General features: G+C 46.8%; 1 protein-coding gene across 1 annotated transcript in view; it reads right to left on the reverse strand.

Annotated features, from left to right (window-relative positions):
* The window catches only part of WSCD1 (WSC domain sialate O sulfotransferase 1), a 244185-nt gene that overhangs the window by 57747 nt on the left and 165351 nt on the right, over positions 1–21087 (reverse strand). Inside the window, exon 5 of the mRNA XM_085649909.1 lies at positions 20706–20827. Within this exon, the coding sequence (XP_085506035.1) occupies positions 20706–20827 (122 nt within the window). The remainder of the gene's footprint in view (positions 1–20705; positions 20828–21087) is intronic.

Genomic DNA, 21087 nt, shown 5'->3' on the forward strand with positions numbered 1-21087 from the left:
TCAGGGCAACCAGAATCAGCGCTGCTCAGGGCGAAGAACTCCTGGACACTACTCCTTCCGAAATCAAAGTAAGCGCACCTGCGCCGGTGAGTTGAAAGAAAGGTCAAACCATGCGCAAAGATGTTCTTGCGCAATAAGGCGGCAAACTACGGGGGCAAGCTATAACAAAGGCAATGTAGGTGCTTGAACACAGTTCCAAAATGAAGTGGGTACTTTGTCACAGTAGCGCTCCTGCGCTATGGACACTTCAGTACCCCCAGAAGCACACCCACGCTGAAGTGATGCAAAACCAAGAGTATCCCACCAACGCTCCTGCGTTGTAGGATTGAGGAAAACCCCCAAGCGCTCCTGCGCTATGTAAACTAACTGTGCTCCCTAAGCGCTCCTGCGCTAAGTAAACTAAAGAGCTCCCTAAGCGCTCCTGCGCCGAATAAACTAAAACACCCCCAAGCGCTCCTGCGCTAAACGAACAAACAGGTCTCCAACGATATATACAAGTATCCCATTAGCACTCCGGTGCTCTGGGATTCAGGCAGCCTCTGTGGCCGGAATTCTCGATACCCAGTGGGGCGCTCCAGCGCCGAGGGAAGGAATGCACAAGCACGCCTTCAACTTCCTGGAACCAGGTTGCGGGGGTCGGAACTCCGCTGTCACGTCTTCGGGGGATTCAGTAGAATACGAAGCACGGAGCCGGCGGGAAACGCGCAGTGTAAGCGTTTCCCCCGGAAGTGTTCCTTCGACCTCTCGTGCGCCGCAACCACTAGACCGGGACTCACCCTTCCAACCGGAAGTGAGTCTCCCGGCGTTTCTGTGTGCGCGTTTGCGGGGCACCTGACACCGTGGGGTCAGTGCCCAGTCCTTCACATCCGTCTTCCACTGGCCCCGAGTGTCTCGTGAGGAAATCGGCAGGGTTTTTGCCATCCGGCCGGTATGCCACGTCCTTCTCGTACTGCTGGAGTCCAATAGCCCATCGTTCGATCCGTGGCGGGGGGTGAGGCACTGATCCTTTAAACAATGGTACTAGGGGGTTGATGGTCTGTAATGATTTTGAATGGGTTCCCACATCTGTACAAATGAAAAAGCCGGCATGCCCAGGGGATGGCTAAGGCTTCCCTCTCAATCTGGGCATATCGTTTCTCAGTCGGTGAGAGTGCTTTGCTGGCATATGCCAGGGCAGCCCACCGTTCCGGTTCTTGCTCCTGGGTAAGGACGGCCTCTAGGCCTACGGGGCTGGTGTCTACTAGTATTTCAGTCCGTTTGCTGGGGTTGAAATACACAAGCGTGGCGTGGTCGAGGAGAGCACTCTTGACTGCTTGAAACGCTGCTTCTTCAGCCGGGCCCCACTGCCAAATGGCATCGGCTCGCTTGAGATTTCGGAGTGGCTCCGCGATCGTGGCTAGGTCTGGGATGAAGCTGCCACAGTATGTGGCTATCCCGAGAAAGCTGCGAACTTCAGCTATTGTGAGGGGTGCAGCTGCATTTTTGATGGCCTGGGATTTCCAGGGGTCGACCTGGATTCCATCCTGCATGAACGTGTAGCCGAAGAATTCTATTCGTTGTTGGAACATCTGACGCTTCTCCCGATGTGATGTGAGCCCATGGTCCTGGAGCCTTTGCAGGTGGCTTTCAGGTGCTGGTAGTGTTCCTCCGCTGTCTGTGAGTGGATAAGGATGTCGACACTCACGTTTAGCATGCCCGGCAGCCCAGCCAGGATCTCTTTGATTGCATTCTGGAAGATTTCGGCAGCTGAAGATATGCCGAAATCCAGGCGCTTGTACCTTCCGAATGATAGGTGCGTGCTGAAAGTGGTTATGTACCGGCTTGCCTTTGCAAGCGCCAGCTGGTGATAGCCCGCATTCAGGTCTAATTTCGAAAATCCACCTGGACCCATTCAGGTCGGCCACAATGTCGTCCATGGTTGGCGTAATGGGGCGCTCGTGCCGAATGGCCTTGTTGGCAAGGTGCATGTCAATGCAGAATCTTATTTTCCCTCGTTGGCGCGGCTTTTCAGCGATCACCATGGGGGACACCCATGGTGTGGGCCCTGAGACCTTCTCTATGACCCCTTGGTCTTCTAGTTTCAGCAGCTCTTCTTCCACCAGCGGTCAGAGGTGGAAGGAAATCCTCCTGTGCCTCAGTGCCGTCGGCATGACGGTTGGGTCTATGTGCAGTTTGATTGGAGCATTTTTCATCTGTTCCAGTCCCTCGAACAGATCCTTAAATTGACTGAGTAGTTCTTTGGTATGGTCATCTTGCACGCTTCTGGCAAACTTCACCAGTCCCAAGTCTTCTGCTGCGTGGCTGCTCAGCAGTGTGTCTGCCTCTTGGTTGATGACATGGATGTCAACCATGATTTCGGTGTCTTCTGACCGCACAGGCAAGGTCATTTTGCCTCAGCGGGGTAATGGGGAATCACTCCCATAGGCGAAGATCTTTTTCTTGGAGGGTCGCAACTCTAGCTTGAGCTTCAATTTGTTGTATTGTTGGATTCCCATGATGGTAACAGACACTCCCGAGTCTATCACTGCATTGACTTCTGACTCTGCTATCTGCACCGTGCATTGGGGTTGGGGACATCTCTGTCTTTTCAGGACTTGGGTGATAGAGACTAGGTACGTCTCTCCTTCCTCATCTGACGAGGTGTCGTCTGCTTGGTAGATGGTTGTGCCCGTCCCGTCGTCTTTCTTCCTGGCGAGGACGATAGTGAGACGCTCGATAGTTGACGGACCAATCTCCGCATAGGCTTGGGTTATTTGCCTTCTTTTCGTGGTGCTTTCCTTCCGCACACCGAGGTGAAATAGTTCACAATCTCGCAGTTGGTGCATGTCTTCCCTTGTGCTGGACCTGACTGCGGGGAATGTTCCTCATAACCACAGTAGCCACATTGGCCTTTCGGGGTTGGCGGTGGGCGATCTCTTGGTTTGTTGGTCCTGTCCCGCATCCTGACCGCATCGGCACATTCACTCTTGACGGCGACGCCCTTTTCTGTATTGCGTATGAGCGCAAGGTCCATTTCTTCTGCACGCACGGCTGAAAGATCATGGGACCGTGCCACCCCAGTATGTTGTTCATTGGTATGTTCAGCTGCCTTAGGATGAGGCCTGGCAGGACTTTACTGTGTATCCCCAGAATCAGTTGTGCCCTGATTTCTTCTGTGGCTCTGTCTCCTACGAGGTGAGTGCTAGCAAGCTCCCTCAGCCATGCGTCAAAAGTGTCCTCTGATTCTCATTCCCTTTGCCTCGCTTGCCTCAACTTAAAATGTTTGAAGTCAGGATTCACGTGTGGGTCAAAATGGGCATTCAATGCAGCCACCGCAGCTGCGTAGTCCTCGGAGGGTCCGGTGGCGGGGATGTGTTTGAAGAGCAGATATATTACCTCTCCCGCGTAGTGGAGACGTATTGAGCGTTTGACGGCACCATCCATCTCCCTGGTGGCAATGAAGTAATTCTCCAGGCGGCCGAGCCAGTCCTGCCACCTCGGCTAATAAGATGCCTGTATGTCTTAGTGAGGGTGCAGTGCCCAAAAGAATGGAGCCGTCGTGTTGGCCAGTGGGACTGGCACTGCTGGGGTCTTGCGTGGTCAGTGCCCCTGAGCGCAGCCTTGTGGCATGTGGGTATTCTCTTCCATGTGGGAAAATGCATGGACACCTCTACTGCGCGTCCTGCGCAACTCACCAGCGTTGGTGTGGGCGTGTCTTGCTGTGCCACTGTCTGGTACTCCCTGAGGACAGGCAAGAGGCCTCCTGCCTCGTGGTGCCGTCTGTGATGTTTGTCCTGCTTTAATGGTGGTCCTCTGTGTGGACTGCACACTGTGGGGACGTGTTGCAGATGCCCTTTGCAGAACTCCCTGGAGCATGGGCCGTTCTGCTCCTCGTGGCCTCTGTGTTATGGAGAGCTGGGGGCCACGTGGGGCCTGGCGCGCATTGCAGACATGCTGAGAAAATAATTGGACACCCACACACTGCTCGGGTTTGCGACGGACTGCCTAGCGCGGTCACGCCCCGTTGATTTAGTCACGCACTCCGCCTTCTGGCACGAGCGCTGAGGCAGGACATTTCTGGTGCATGCATCAGCACCAGGAGCTGGCACGCTAACTCACCACAATACACACACACATACACACTTACGTGACACTATAAAATGTTAACAACACACGCTCTTTGACCCAGGGTTCATTCTCACATTGTGACGGCCTCCCACGAAGGGCTGAAGAAGGAATTAAGTGCGGGACTTGAAATCAGAAGATGTTTAGAGATGCTTCGAGGCCACAAAGCTCATTTGAACCCCATTGTAAACAGAGGCTTCGGTCTCCCTCTCTCATCCCATCCTGCCCACAGTACGTAGGCACAGTTCTGACCCTTTGTACACAGAGGCCTCTGTCTCCCTCTCTAATCCCATCCTGCCCACAGTAGGTAGAGTTCTGCCCCATTGTAAACAGAGGCCTCTGTCTCCCTCTCTGATCCCATCCTGCACACAGTAGGTAGGCACAGTTGTGACCCTTTGTAAACAGAGGCCTCGGTCTCCCTCTCTCATCCCATCCTGCCCACAGTACGTAGGCACAGTTCTGACCCTTAATAAACAGAAGGCTCTGTCTCCCTCTTTCATCCAATCCTGCCCACAGTAGGTAGAGTTCTGCCCCATTGTAAACAGAGGCCTCTGTCTCCCTCTCTGATCCCATCCTCGCCACAGTACGTAGACATCGTTCTGACCCTTTGTAAACAGAGACCTCTGTCTCCTTCCCTGGTCCCATCCTGCACACAGTAGGTAGGTACAGTTGTGACCCTTTGTAAACAGAGGCCTCTGTCTCCCTCTCTGGTCCCGTTCTGCCCATGTGAGGTAGGCAAACTTCTGTCTCTTTGTAAACAGAGGCCTCCGTCTCCCTCTCTGAACCCATCCTGCCCACAGTAGGTAGAGTTCTGCCCCATTGTAAACAAAGGCTTCGGTCTCCCTTTCTGATCCCATTCTACACACAGTTGTGACCCTTTGTAAACACAGGCCTCGGTCGCCCTCTCTGGTCCCATTCTGCCCATGGTAGGTTGGCACAGCTCTGACCCTTTGTAAACAGAGGCCTCGGTCTCCCTCTCTGGTCCCATCCTGCCCACAGTAGGTTGGCACCCTTTTGACCCCTTGTAAACAGGGGCCTCGGTCTTCCTCTCTGGTCCCATCCTGCCCATATTAGGTAGGTACAGTTCTGCCCCATTGTAAACAGAGGCCTCTGTCGCCCTCTCTGATCCCATCCTGCCCACAGTCGGTAGGCACAGTTCTGATCCTTTGTAAACAGAGGCCTCTGTCTCCCTCTCTGATCCCATCCTCACCACAGTAGGTAGACATTGTTCTGACCCTTTGTAAACAGAGACCTCTGTCTCCTTCCCTGGTCCCATTCTGCCCACAGTAGGTAGACACCGTTCTGACCCTTTGTAAACAGAGGCCTCTGTCTCCCTCCCTGATCCCGTCCTGCCTACAGTAGGCATACACCGTTCTGACCCCTTGTAAACAGAGGCCTCGGTCTCCCTCTCTGATCCCATCCGGCCCACAGTAGGCATGCACCATTCTGACCCCTTGTGAACAGAGGCCTCGGTCTCCCTCCCTGGTCCCATCCTGCGCACAGTAGGTAGGCACAGTTCTGACCCTTTGTAAACAGAGGCCTTGGTCTCCCTCTCTGATCCCATCCTGCCCGCAGTAGGTAGGCACCATTGATGCAGTGAGCTGGCACAGACCAGAAGCGCCTCGCTTCTTAGATCTCGGATGACAGATGTGCCTTTGCAACAGCTGCTCGTGTGTTACAGATATCCCCAGCACAGATGTCTGAATGCATCCAACTTCCGGCCTTCTCCTGCGAGCACTTCAAGACCCCATTCTGCCACCTCGCCTTCTGAAAAGTAACCCGCTTGGCCTGCGCGGGACAGGCACTGCAAGATGTCTGGCAGAGCTCCAGTCTCTATTTGAACAGTGTCTGGCTCAGTAGCTTTATTCGGATTTTGTAAACGCCTTAAGGACCGAGACTCGAAAATATGACTACACTGGGGTTTTCTTAGAGGAAAGAGATCTGTAGAGCTCACGCTGGGCAGAGACAGCGCACACAGATGGCTCATGTTTCAGGGTTCATATTTAATTCATGTCCACACACCCAGCCTATACAGATGCTGTCCTCAGAGTGACAGGGCGCAGACTTCACTGAAATACACCTCATGTTTTATTCTCATTCCTCTCGCCTCCGAAATGCCCTCCCGCCATCCACACTGCAGCACCTCAGAGATGCCCTCAGACGCCGCACTCCTCCCCAGCTCATCCCTGCTCATGCGTCCACCTCCAGCAGCATGAGACCTTTCATGTGCTATCAGTTCTCCATTGCATCGCTTTCTCTAATAACTGCATATCCATAAATGAGGTAGCTGTCATGCCACTGCAGGTTTCCTGATGCTTTACATAGAAGTCAGTGATGTGAATGCAGAGGCAGCAGCTGTTGCCCCTGGTTTGATGGTGGTAGCCAGCGCCCTCCCATTGCTGCTCTGGTCGCAAAGACAGCGGTGGGGACGAAGTAAAAAGGGCTCTAAGATCTTTGTTTACTCCATGCAGCTTCCACCCCTTGCTCTATCCGCAGTCCCTCCGCAGCATCTCAGGCTGCGGAGGGACCAGAGGTGGACATGCGTGTCAATCTTAGATGCAATATTGATTGTGTGAGCACTGGCAGCAGACAAACCCCATCAAACCAGATATGTATGTAACTTTACATCATTTTGGTGTGGACGGTGGCGGATAGAAGTGAATGTACAAATACTTGTTCCCTGACACGTTATCCGTAAATACTTTAACCGGACATTTTTGGGACGGATATTGTAGCTTATTGTAGCTCATTAGAGGTGTATTTTAATGGGCAGAAGTATGATGTCTATGTATTATTTGTACGCACCTATGCTAGTCAACCTAAGTTTAAGACCCCTATTGCAGTGATCACATTGATAGATGTTGTCAGGCATCTGTTGCCTAGGTTACTGGCCACTGGGTACCTCCGAGTCAGGACTATACAACTGTTTATAAGTATGCAAACATTTCTTCTGTATCACTCCTGCACAGCTCGGCTCATTCCTGCTCGTCCATCATCACTGCTATAGTTGGTGCTGAGGCATTTGTGATCAACGTGTGTTACTGCGCTGCTCCCCAAACCGGGCACGAGCCACCATCATTGCTTGTAGAACATGGCATACCCTGTGCAGCATTATCATGGTGGCTGGCTGAATTTGCCTACCCTAAGCTCAACATATTTATTTCTAATTAGAATGGAACTTCAGGCAGGTAAGAGTACAAAATCCACTCTAATTTTGTGGCTTTTGCCAAAGTCAAAAATTCTTTAATTCCAAGAAATAAATTCTTACAGAAATATTGCACATTTCCCAATTCATTATTGTAAACAACTTCAAATCTCATACAATCAGTATTACACTGCTACTACACAAAGATAAATCAATTCAACTAATTAATAACTTTGATTTATAAGGGATATAGCAATGCAAACATTTAATTCTCTCATAATTAAAACTCTATGAAAAGTCAACCTCCCTAATTCAAAGGGTTTTAAAAGCAGCTGCTAAAATTCCAAAATTGCATTCTTTTGCACAAGTGCAGTGTTAAACCAAGATGCCATAAGCCAGATAGTGCGGCACTCAGAAATACATTCAGAAAGTTCTAAAAAATCTTTCATGAAATATTTTGTGCGCTTGTAGTGCATGAAAAAGGAGCACGTGCAAAGGGGTCTGTAGTTCTGAATATAAAGAATATCTTCTGCATGCTCTTCTGATTCAAGCAAGGACTTTTCTCAGAGATGTAAGTCAGATGCGAATATTGATCCTAACTCAACACTTGAGCATCTGCCCTTTCCTCTCCTTCTCGAGATGAAGATGGTGAGGGCAATCACATTTTAAGCAAGCTGGTGCATTAGGGGATTTTGTTTAAGACTGCCCGACCCTTGAAAGGAGTTGACAGCATATTATGGATAATCAACATACATCTGCTATGCAGGTGGAATAAGGCTCAATTAGAAGATGGATTATCCTGTAGATTGAGGTCAAAAGACAATGAATAATTGTAAAATATTATGGTCCTGTGACTGATAACCAATGCCCACTGAAAGAGTTTATGGCCACAATCCCCTCTCTTGTTATTGTGTCACACATCCATTAAAAGATTGATACTCTTGCATCTTTCCAATGCAAGTGCCTATAAGAGCAGCGTTGAGATGCAAGAAAGTGTTTGGATTGTTGCAAGGCAGTAATGATCTTGTGGCTAATTGGGGAGTAGATCATCAGAATGTCGCTGTTAGAAATGGGGTTAATGGTTGGCAGAGGTATGCACCCTGTCCAAACAGAAACCATCATGCTAGTCAGAGCTAAGCTAGATACACACTAAAATTGCCCATGCTCACCCTCAGGTAGCTTGGCACAGAGCAGTCAGGCTTATCTAAATAGGCAATGTGTAAAGTGTTTGTGCAGCTCACTCACACAGTAACACAATAAATACACCACAAAAGACTCCACACAGGTTTAGAATAATACATTATTATATTCTGGGAAAAACAAGACAAAATGACAAAAATCCAATAAGTACAAGTTGAGGAATTAATTTTAAAAGAATAAGTGTAGAATAGCTCGTAGAAGCAAATAGCACTTTAGGGGTTACTCGCTGGATCGGGGCAAAGTCTACAGCTCAAGCCAACTGCAATGGAGTACCTTGATCCTGATTGCAAACATGAGATGCGGGAGTCGAGTCTCAGATGCCACTCGAACAGTCGAGGGGATGCATTGATTTCATGCACGTATTGGGGAAGATGCGTTGGTTTCCAAAGACGAGCGTCAAAGCCGTGAATCGTTGATTCTGAAGCCAGGTTTTTCCACACTTGTCGAAGGTATGCATCGTTATTCCTTCAGTGGTGGCGGCAATACGGCGGTTCATGTGAAGCAGCTTGGGCACCAAATGCAATGCACCGATTCTTCTCCTGCAACAGGGTTGATGCGCTGTTTTTGCTTCCAGTAGACAGGAAGTGCGTCAACTTCACTGGTGCAAGTATCTAGGTCCACTTTCAGTAAACCAGGTGCAGGAGCAAGGGTAGAGACTTATATTTTTTCTGAGTCTCATCAACAGAAGGCAAGTCAACAAGCCCCTGTTTCACACTTGGATAGGTAAGCAGAGTCCAGCTCTCCTTCATTAGAGCCCAAGAGTAACAGGCAGCACAAGCAGCACATGAGAAAAGCAGGCCTTCCAGGTCAACTGTTCAGCAAGGAATCCTTTAAACAGCACAGCAGTTCTTCTGATAGAGTTTCAGTTATGGATCCAGAAGTGTGTGATTTTAGGGGTCAGAATCCCAATACTTATATCCAAATGTGCCTTTGAAGTAGGGGTAACTTCAAAGCAGGACCTTGTAGTGCTCATGTCCCCCTTTCTTTGCAGCCCGGGCTTCAGACTAGCTATGGAGGATAAATAAGCCCTTTGCGCGGGGACATGACACTACCTATTCAAGTCAAGTGTTGACCCCTCCCTTCCATCCTGCCCAGGAATAGCCACCAGAATGCAGATGTTTATAAATGGATAATCAGACACATCTATTCTTCATGTGTTTGTCGCTGTCTAGAGGGAATGCACAAAGTGTAGCTGTCATCCGCCCCTGACGTGTATTGAAGACAGGCTGCAAGCCACACAGAGCTATGAGTGAAGAAAAATGTCTACTTTCTAAAAGTGGCATTTCTAAAACAGTAATGTTAAATCCAAGTTAATCAGTAAGGAGGATATATCAATACCATTCAAAAGATATTAAACATGACCCAGCTAGTCCTTTCAGATCGGAAGTTACTATTTAAAAGTGTATCAGGGAATTCCCAATGCTATTCTATGAGAGGAATAGGGCTCATAGAAGTGGAAAACTAATTTAGCTTTTTGTCACAACCAGAATGTGCAAAACATAAAAGTACATGTCCTACCTTTTACTTACATAGCACTCTGCCCTTAGGCCTACCTATGGCCTACCTTAGGGGTGACTTATGCATAATAAAAGGGGAGTTTAAGGCTTGGCCAAAAGTTTTAAATGCCAAGTCGAAGTGTCAGTAAACTGCACACATAGGCACTGCAATGGCAGGCTGGAGACAGGCTTGAAATGCTACTGATGTGGGATGAACAATCAGTGTTGAAAGCCCACTAGTAGCATTTAATTTACAGGCACTGGTCAAATGGTATACCACTGAATAAGGGACTTACAAGTAAACTAAATTGGTCAGTCATGTATACACCAGTGTTACCATACATGCACGTTAGCACTAGTTAGCAGTGGTAAAGTGCTCCAAATCCAAAAGCAAGGTAGGACAAATAAGAGAAGGAAGGCAAAATGTTCGGGTGATCCTTCAGAGAGGGCCATTTTCCAGCAGATGCTGACTATATTATTTGGTAAAATAAAATATATAGAAGGCAGGTATAGATTTTTTTCAGTCCTCTGATTCATTTCCATATACAGACTCTGGTATCTTGCTTACAGTATTACCACATCACTCAACTATTTATATTATTTGTAAATATGCATTTACACGGCCCACAAGAATAAGTGCTGGTGGATAAATAGGTTACTCCAGGTACCTCCCATGCCACAGGAAACCTGTTTTACCTGCTTTGTTTCTTTTGTTGGTTGAGGGCAATGGAGCAGCACACTATTGGGATGCCTTTAATGAGTGTTTTAAGGTTATTCTTGTTTTCTTAATGGCTAGAAGATGTACAAGCATTTGCAATGCAATAGGTCTCGGATTTGCGAGAGTTTAAGCTATTGGCATTGTAAATGACAATGCCTTTTATTAATCTGTTTAGTTAATGAACACATGAATAAAAGGAATTATCTTTTACAATGCCAATAGCTCTAACTTTTGTAAATACGGGACCTCGAACAAGAAGTTCAGTGACCCACCGCATAGCCTGGTTTAACGTCTCCTAATTATTTTCTGTGCTACAGCCATAACTGCATTTCTCTGGTAAACGCCGAATGTAATCAGCCTCTTAAAAAACCTAAATTAAAAAATGCTGGAAGAATAGTTTCACATATTTCTGACATATGTAGCTTGCCAAGTATTGAATAGAAAAGTGTGCAGCAAATAAACAAGGAATGTGCAAGTACGAACGACCGGTATGGTCCTCTTTTTATTGTACCCATCTCAGCATGAAATATCTGGTGTGAACGGTAAAAGTAGCAGTCACTGCCCTGACAAAGGCCCTGACCTTACCCAGAGTCTGATTATATCAGCAGGGTTGCTGCTCATATGAACATATCTCGCCTTCCTGGCAGTGGGGCATCTGGAATCATGGAAGACAGGATGTGTACAGCTGGCAGGGGGTGCACTGGAGGGTGTAGGAGTTAGGGCATTGTCGGACAGGCGCTGAGGGGGCCCAAAGGGGGTGGACGGAGTGCGCGGGCGCAGCTCGGTGCACTACGGGCAGAGCGGGGCCCATGTTCAGACCCCGAGCTGCAGCCATGGCAGAGCTAAGAGAAAGTGCCCATCGCTCTGGCGGGGCACGAGGACGTGGAGCAGTGCGCCGAAAGCACAGCTATACTTTTACTGCTCTTTGTGCCTGGTGCCTGTTGGGACGCCTTGTTCTCCGGTGCAACAAGTGCTGGACCTTGGTGCAGATACTAAATGTTTGCAATTGACGCCCACATCGGGGGGAGACTTCATTTTAGGTGCGTCAGCGACGGGGTAAATGAACTACTACATCGTGTATTGGAGAGTGGCTAGATGCAAGGAGATGGGGCGAGATGTGTGTGCCTTAATGAGGGACTAGTAAACACTGGAGGGACATGGGGTTCGGTGATTCCTCCGGGTGCGGTTTGCAAAGGATTGGGGTTCCATTTTGTATTGTGATAAGCTTCAGGGGGTTAAGTGAACAGAGATTCACTTTTTAACTTACAGAAAAAGACTATAAGTGACAGGACGTTGCTGTGGAGCTTCACATGTCATCTCTGACGATGTTATAACGAGCGGCGCCACGGGTGGAACACGTCTGAGACCAGCTCTGTGCTGCAAGACCAGCGACCAGACGGGGCGCACTCTCGCATACGAAAACATGCGCACACCCACAAAAATTCCGAAACGGCTTACATAAGGATAGAGAACACTAAAGTCCGATAAAAAACAAGCACTGGTACTAACAGTGCCTTTGGGGGCCCTGTTCACTAGCTCCTCCCGGTGAACTCCACTCGGCACCAACAATGTGCACCGACTGGCCCTACTTACCGGGCTGTGTTGCGGCGATCAGCAGCATGGAGCCCTGCTGGTTTTATCTGGAAGCCTGCGAGGCTCCGATCCCCCTCTTTGGCGTTGGAGCAATTGGGCAAGCTCAGTGTTCCTCTGGACGGTGTGCGGGACTCTCCACGGTGCTTGGCAGCCCCGCCCACACTGAAGTGAGAGACGCCTGACTTCCGGTCTTTGCGACTACGTTCCGCAAGGTGGGCGTGCTAGGGATTGCGCACTATTTTTAAACAAGCATTTGCAATGCAATACGTCTCGCATTTACGCAAGACGTATTGCATTACAAATGGCAGCTTCCACATTTAAAAAAGCACGAACAGGAGTGGGAGGGGCGGGGGGGGGTGAAAAAAACTGCGAACTGCAGGAGTGGGTGGGGGGGACACACAGGGCAGCAAATACTGTTCGAGTAAAGGGGCTGAGAGCCTCGGAAGGAGCAAAATGACGACATAGGCATCAGGGGGCGGGACTAAGAAGCCAAACACCAATCCCAATGCAGATTTTATGAATAAAGCCAATCAAAAAGATGGGCGGAAAGTGGGTGGAGCTTCCCCCACTATAGTGCATACAGCATCTCTTAACGAGACAGCACATGCGCTGCCTAGTCCGAGACCTAAAAATGTGAATGAAGCACTGATAGCATTAGAGAAAAGGAAGGCTAAACCACAGCAAATGATTGCTAGTGACTGGTCAGCTCAAAAGGTCTAGGTTTCATCAAAGCTGAAGGGAGATATAAATAAAGCTGTATTGTGCAAGAAATAGGGATCCAACAAACACAACTCCAAAAGATCTTTGAAGACGATAACGAGATAGTGAACATGTTGTCATGGATGTCAAAATCTTTGGAATACACAATTAAAAAACAGACAGACAATTGACACATGCACCGTTGAAGAGGTTGTGGGTTTATATGATACCTTATTAAACTTCTATCGAATATTATATGCTGAGACTCGTTGCCCTGATGACAATGATAAGGTACTGTTTTCAGTCGGTGACGAAATAAAATAAAATAAACTCACAAAGAATGAACAGCTCATACTCTCTGCTCATGTAACTAATATGGAAGTTCTGACTACCTGGAAATCAATTCCCGCTTCTAAGCATCCGCATAAAAATGTCCCCTAAATGAAATGCCTAATCTCTTTATTGTTGAGTTAAAGATGGTTGATTTGTTTAATGCACACTTAAAGGAGGGTGAGACACTAGCCACATTCTTCTGAGGGAAACTGATTACATTTTAGAAGCCTGAAAGGAGCAAGAGGCCTCTTGTTTATACTAGCTGTTATAAACCTTCTTAAGGTTGTATCCATCCCATTGCCAGGTACTATTCACAGACTCATACATCTAGATTTAAGAACATTTATTCTCGGTGACTTTTTCACTGCCAACGTGCACATGAGATGATGGACTATCGCAAAAAAGGCAAACGCATCATTTGTAGTCCTGTTGTTGTATGCAACAAGGATTTTCACATGGTGAACACAAAAGATTTGGAAACCGAGCTGAAGGAAATCACCTCTCCATCCAAGTTTTCTGGGTTTGATTATATCCTTATATCATGGAACCTCCACCAAAATGATCATTAGTAGGGAGTCTGTGGGGTTGATAGAGGCAGAAAGAGGCGCCCTAAAGCAACATCATTATGCACCATCTTCCTTCTATTACAAATTGTGCAGATACAGGCTGGCCCTAATATTGCATGAGTAGATCAAATATGTCTGCCTGCTGATGACTTTTAGATACTAAGAATCCAGGTATTTGAGCAGTAGTCACCAAGAACAGTGACTTGTCTGGCATATCCAGATCTTGCATCAATAGAAACAAAAGTGATGTCATCGCGTTTAACTCAAATACCAGTACACTGCCCTCAAAGTTGCAGTATTTGGTGACAGGGTACATTGGTGGTTGGGTTTTTGGCATTATTGAGAATATTTATAGACTAAAGTATGCGAACCTCCTAATGAAAATAGAGTTACATTTTCAAACTAAATGTCATATTCAACCGTTCCTTGTTGGATGCATTAATTGTTAAAAAAGATAACTTTCTTCAGTGCCTTTTTTCCCAGTCTCTGCAGGTTGACTAGCCTGGTGATCTCACGTATTTGTGCTAGGAACCCCCTTCATGTGGTGGACAGGCAGATTTGTTAGAAACCATTCCTCATGTTTTACAGGGGTTGCTAATTCCACACGTGAATAGTCAATTTCATCACATTCTGTTATCTTCAATCACAAAACAGTGTTGTATGATTTTCTGTTACCTACATTTGTAAAAAATCTGATTTTTATTAAAGTTACATTTTCAACCCTACATGCACATGTAAAGGAGAAAGCTGGTGGATGGAGAAACTCCATCCAAACCGGGCACAGCTGGGCGTGCATGGATTGCAATGCTAAAGGAATAAGGTAGGTCACCCCATCGCTGTGCCGAGAGGGGCCGCTACCCTTTTTTAAACGTCTGCTCTGATCTTAGATAGATTCCATATTGTTATCTATATCAGTTATATTTTACTCCCTTGATTACATTTTCTGACACGTAAGCCAATGTGCCAGATGTCCTTCAGCGATGAATAACTGGACACCCACCCCACGACAATGTCAAACATTGAGAAACATCAGGGTCACAGTATTCTTAAAGCTCACACTGATCTGTGGAAAGGAGGCTGCATTAGATACACAGAGCTGCTGGGAATGCGCCAGAAGTTATTAGCCTGTGATTGTCGCTGCAGGAGCCTTGTTTTCTTAACCTCCCTTTCTTTCAATTTCTATTCAACATCACAACAAAGATGCACTGCACTGTATTCGAACTCTTAGTATCTTGAAGGTGAAATCAATTGTGGACTGTACATTTGTAGGTGATAGGAGAGCAATGCTAAAGGCCTTTTAGGTTTGCATTTTTCTAGTAGCTTTTTAGACAAATTATGAATGGGAGCTTACATGTAAGGCCACTCATCAAAATACATATTTCTGTTTAGTCTACGATATTTATACGTTTCAGCAGTCACAAGCTTAGACAAAAGCAGGAGTCAGCCAGTGGAAAGTGGTCAGTTAAAGCAACACATAAGATGCTGTGCATATTACTCAGTCCTTAAGTGTTTCTTCTACTATAGCTGTGTTGTGTCTGTTGTATAATTAATTAGTAGTCAAAATGAAACTTGCAATCCAGATCTGTCCTCCTTTGAATCCACTGGTTCCACACAGGTATAACCCTATGTGAGATGCCACAGGTGGCTTCAATGGTAAAGCTGGACTTTCCCCAGACACTGGAGCTGTCATGTCCATGTCCTTAATGGTGATCCCATGTACTCCAGTTTAATACCATAAAATAGATTATAAACAAAAAAAGCAAACCGGTAGCAGGGGCGGCCTTAGGCATGTGCAAGCTGTGCACCTGCACAGGGCCGCCAAACCCCAGGGGCCGCCTGACCACGAGGAATCGGATACAATACATATTCGTGGCGGCCCCTGGCAGGGATTTGGCGGCCTCCGGCTTCCGCCCCGCCCGGACCCCCTCTTCCGGGATGCCCTACCTACGCTCCCTGCACAGGGCCACCATAAGCCTAGAGCCGCCCCTGCCGGTAGACTGCAAACATGAGCACCAGCTGAAATATCAAACTACAAGACCATCCTATCAAAAACATTTGCCTCTAAACATGCCCAGACTCGTGTTACAAGGATATCGAACAATCTGTGGGATAGATGTGTATAAACAGATTTAGGAATTTTTAACTGGTCTATATTGGTGGGTATTTTTGCATTGATTTTATTTTTATAGTTGACAGTTGTGTGTCCTATATGCAGCCTACATTTTGATGTCTGTGTATGTGATGCTGAAGTACTGTCTTGGTTTGAAGTTTTTTCCATGGGGTTCCTTTACCCTGAGCCAAAGATAGTAAAGTAAATATTGTGAGAGAATATTGAACACGTTTACCTCTGCCACCCAAAAAACAAATGGATTATGGATTCTTCACCAATCAATGGGGTGGGCCAGATATATAATTGCAATTCAAACCAGTAGCGGCCGTTAATTTTAGCAGGGAGAGGGGTCGGCGGGGGGATCCACACATGCAAACATTCAGACTCACTCACAACCACGCATTCACACACGAGCACATACACACACACTCATTCATAGCACTCACTACCAAATATTTAAACATACGCACACGCATGCACGCATCAAACATTTACACAAATTACACATACCTGCTGTAGCTCTCAGGGATGGAAGCCTCAGAGATCCCAGTAGGGTTGGGACTGCCACCTTCTCTCACTGGCTGACAGTAGATCAGCCAACGAGGGGAGCCAGCAGCCCCTACCTAATCACAAAGACGGAGGGGGGTCAATGGGAGTTTCTGACTACACCCCACACTGTAACAAGGTGCCAGTGATAGACACTTGGCCATAGGCACGTCACGGCTTACAATTGAAGTGCCCAGGTCCAAGGCTATGAATGACACTCCCCGTCATTACAAGGGGGAGGGCCTTGAGGTGTTTTGCCAGGCTGAAGAGGTCATGCCCCCAGGAGCTTTGGCATATTCATGCTGGCAAAGTTCAGTTCAGGCAGCCAGGTGCCAGCCCATTTAGCACAGGTCTACTCCTGGCTGCCTGACCTGAAAGTAAGGAGTGTCTGTCAGGCTGATCTTTGCTCAACCCGACAGACACTTGTCTTATTGGGAAAAAGGTGAAGGGACGAGGCCCCTCTATCCGTAAGGACAGTTCATGGCTGCTTCAAACCTAAACATTCTTTAGAGGTAAGAGAACCTTGGGCAAATTGCAGATCAGAGCCGGAATGACCATTTGCTTTGCCGGGAATTTCCCAGGGGACTGGAGCCATTGAAGGACAGTTTTTGATGGTCCGTGGCGGCCTCTGTTACTTTCTCCAGCATCCCAGGGTTTTTTTTTTTTGCAGCAGGTAAAGCCGGAAAATAAGGAGAAGGCGAGAGAGAAAGAGAGAGGGAGAGAAAAAAGATGGGTGAAAAGGAGACAGAATGAAAATGGGAATACACATCAAAAGAGAGGAGAAAGGAAGTTAGGATGATTCGAACATTTTGGGTTTCTAGTCCTGCCCCGTTTCAGTCTCGCAATATAGGAAATTACTATCATTTTATTATTCCGTCTTCATGTTGGATGTTAAAACTGCCTGATCTGTCCTACAAATGGTGGCAATTGTTTCCTCTCCGCTGCATGTTTTCCCTTAGTTGCCAGCAGTAAAGCTCTAAACAACTGCATGCGGAGGTATTCAGAAACCCCACTTGTTCGATTACTGTGGCGTAGAAAGAGCAGAGTTGGATGCCCTCCGAACATCGCCCACGGGAGCAGTGTGCAGCGCCCGCCAGTCCTTGCTTGTCCCATTCATCACCGGTTTTACAGACCAGACTGTGTGATACAATTAGTTTCCACATCATCCATCCTTTAGTCCTTTCTCTGTGTCTGTTCCTATTTCCTGCGAGAGTTTCCAAAAGGAGTACACTCAATTCACTTTTTATTTCGAATTGCACCAAAACCATTCTATCTATCATCCATCCATCCATCTATCTATCTATCTATCCGGATGGATGGATGGATGGATGGATGGATGGATGGATGGATGGATGTCTGGCTGGATGGATGGATGGATGGATGGATGGATGGATGGATGGATGGATGGATGGATGGATGGATGGATAGAATGGTTTTGGTGCAATTCGAAATGGCGGGCACTATGCCTGAACAGATTTGGAGAGAATTTATGCAATAAATCACGGCACTGCAAACCTACAGCATTGAAGTTGTTTGAATTCTTTTTGGAGGCATTACAGAGGTCCCTGCCTGGTGGACCTGGAGAGAGAGTGTCAGGCCATGATTTGAAGTGATATATATATATATTTATATATTCACTGAAAAAAACATAGGTTTCACACACGTTATAGTTAGGAATTAGCATTTAAAAAACCTTGCAAATTCACTTAAAAAACCATAGGTTTCACACATATTATAGTTAGCCGGACATTTCACTCGTGCAAAACCATTGAAATTCCCCCGTTATAGTTAGTGCAGGCAACTATAACTCACGCGACCGCAATCCCCTGCTGATGACGTCAGATATTACATCACTGTATTTAGACACATATTTACCCATGTCTTCTTCCATTAATTTTTAGCTATACATATATTACAAATATTTTTTTTTCAGAAAGACACATATGTCATCAGTGATGTAATATCTGACGTCATCAGCAGAGGATTGCGGTCGCGTGAGTTATAGTTGCCTGCACTAACTATAACGGGGGAATTTCAATGGTTTTTCACGAGTGAAATGTCCAGCTAATTATAACATGTGTGAAACCTATGGTTTTTTAAGTGAATTTGCAAGGTTTTTTAAATGCTAATTCCTAACTATAACGTGTGTGAAACCTATGGTTTTTTCAGTGAATTAGTACGGTTTTTTAAATGCTAAGTTACGTATTTTTTTTTTGTTTTTTAAGGTTTTTCACCGTGCGCGTACCGTACGTGCACGGTGCGCTTCGCGGAATTTTTCCGTTTCTACCATACGCGCACGCTACGCGTACTCGGCGACTTTTCGCAAAAAAATTAAAGGAAATTTTGGCCCTTGGGGGTCCTTCTGGGACCCCCTGACAAAGGCTAGGGGGTCAGGAACTGTCCACCCTGCCCCCTTTTCACGTTCTCCACCTTTGTTTTTCACCACCTCAGACTGCGAGAGACAAAATGGCGGCCGACACTTCCTGGTTTCGACCGATTCGAATGTTTACTAAGATCTAACAACCAATCAGAATCGCGCTCGCGCACGGCAGCGTGCGCGTACAGTAAGTTTTACTGTACGCGCACGGAGCGCGCCTATAGATATATATATGCTTTTCAATGCTATTTTCTCAGGAAATACAGAACAGATTTACACCAGATCTGCAAAAGGCACATCCCTGACCTGAGGACTACCTCTCTGCCAAATTTCAAGTAATTCTGTTCAGCCGTTCGGGCTGTAGCTTGGACTAAACGTCCTATGGAAAAATGCATGGGGAAAACGCGTTTTGGGACCCCCCTTTTTCTCAGCCCCCGCTTGACGAATCCCCCCGAGACTTTCAGGGAAGGAGCGGAGCGGAGCGCCCCACCTATTTTGAAAATTTTGCGAGGATTCGTCAATCGGCGCCAAAGTTATTCCAAATAGAATGTTGCGGATTTCCTATGGAAACACGATCCTAACTATAACTATCTACTGGCGACCGCCAGTAGATAATATATATATATATAGAGAGAGAGAGAGAGATGTATAGAGAGATATATATATATATACACACACACGACTATGATGAATAATAAAGACAGGCCATCTAGAAGAGCCAATGCTAAACAGAAGTGCTGCCTGGTAGTTGGCACATTGCTTCTTGGCAAGCGGGCCGTGCCAACCTGCCAAGTGTTTCCTCCCCAGTGCTTTGTAATATATAAAGCATGAATATTCATGGACCAGAGGGGAATATTCACATGCATCGTTTCACCAGCATTATGCAAATACCCCCACAAAGACAAATTAAAAAGATATAAAATGTGAACACTTTAGCAACGTCCCCTTTCCCCTTCTCTTCTTTTTTTCTCTAATAACAGTTCATTGGTTGGCACAAGCAGCAAGAAGGAATCGAAATTAATTTGTAATAATCTAAGGACGGAACGGTAGCATAGTTTGGAAGAACTCTAAGGCTGAACAGCAGTTAGGGGTAGCCAGGTTCACCAGCTGCTACTCCTAGTTTTACTTTTGGTACCCTCAGAATTGCCAACTCTACCCAAGGCCTAAGAAGTCATGAAGGCAGCATCATAAAAAGGAAGAAAATAGGGCTCTAAAGTCTGATGATTTTGTTCTTTAATTTTCACTTCTTGCCTCCTTTAGCCTTTCAGTATCAAACAGGAAGTTGTTCTGGTCTTATGGTGAGGCCAAGATTTTATATCATTGGGGTCAAAGGTTATGTGTTGCAATTCCCTCCATTCCTCACTTGTAATTAGTCAACATCATTAACTAATAATAATCCACATTTGTAAACTGCGAACAATCACCCGTAAGTGTCTCTAGGCACTGGGGGCCGTCGGGAAGATTAAGCAAGCTATTGCCCAGAGTCACATGGTGCTGGACTAATCTGCCGCCGGCACCAGGAATCGAACCGTGATCCCCAGATTCCAGAGTCAGTCGCCCTGGCAGCGGCGCCACACCTCTTCCACTCAAGTTAACAGGCCATACAAACAAATATGGTCAAAGCCTTACTGCAAAATATGCACAAGTCGACTTAGTAAAAAAATCTCAGTTTTAAGGGAGCTGGCGGGCGGGCCGATGATTATACTGCGAGGGTTGTGGGAATAGGTAGGGATATGTTCACTGTAGGACGCATGGCAATGAAGAGAAATAGAAAGACCAACACACATTGCATCGTAACTGGAGAAAAACACTACCTACTTTCTCTGAGCAGAATTCTGAGCACATCTCCACCGTCAAACCGGACTGCAGCACGGAGACAGGGAAGGCGTCTGTTAAATTTGCCGTAGCTCTGTAGCATCCTCGATAGGTGATATTCCTCCCTGCGGAGAATTGAAATGGAGACCATGTGACTTATATAGCAGTAGCCTTGCATTTTCATCATCATTTCTGAATCAATAGATGCTACAAAATCCATGCGATTCAAGTTTGTCCCCTTTAGGGTCACCCAGGAACAGTAGGAAGGGCCTGGCCCAGCGGTCATTTGGACAGATTCCACTAGGACCAAATGTCATATTAAAACAAATGCTGCAGAGGTTGTCTCCATAACCATAGCCCTGTATGAAGGAAGGAATACTACTAT

This window comes from Triturus cristatus, chromosome 3_2, assembly GCF_964204655.1.
Source record: "Triturus cristatus chromosome 3_2, aTriCri1.1, whole genome shotgun sequence".
Classification (NCBI taxonomy): Eukaryota; Metazoa; Chordata; class Amphibia; order Caudata; family Salamandridae; genus Triturus; species Triturus cristatus.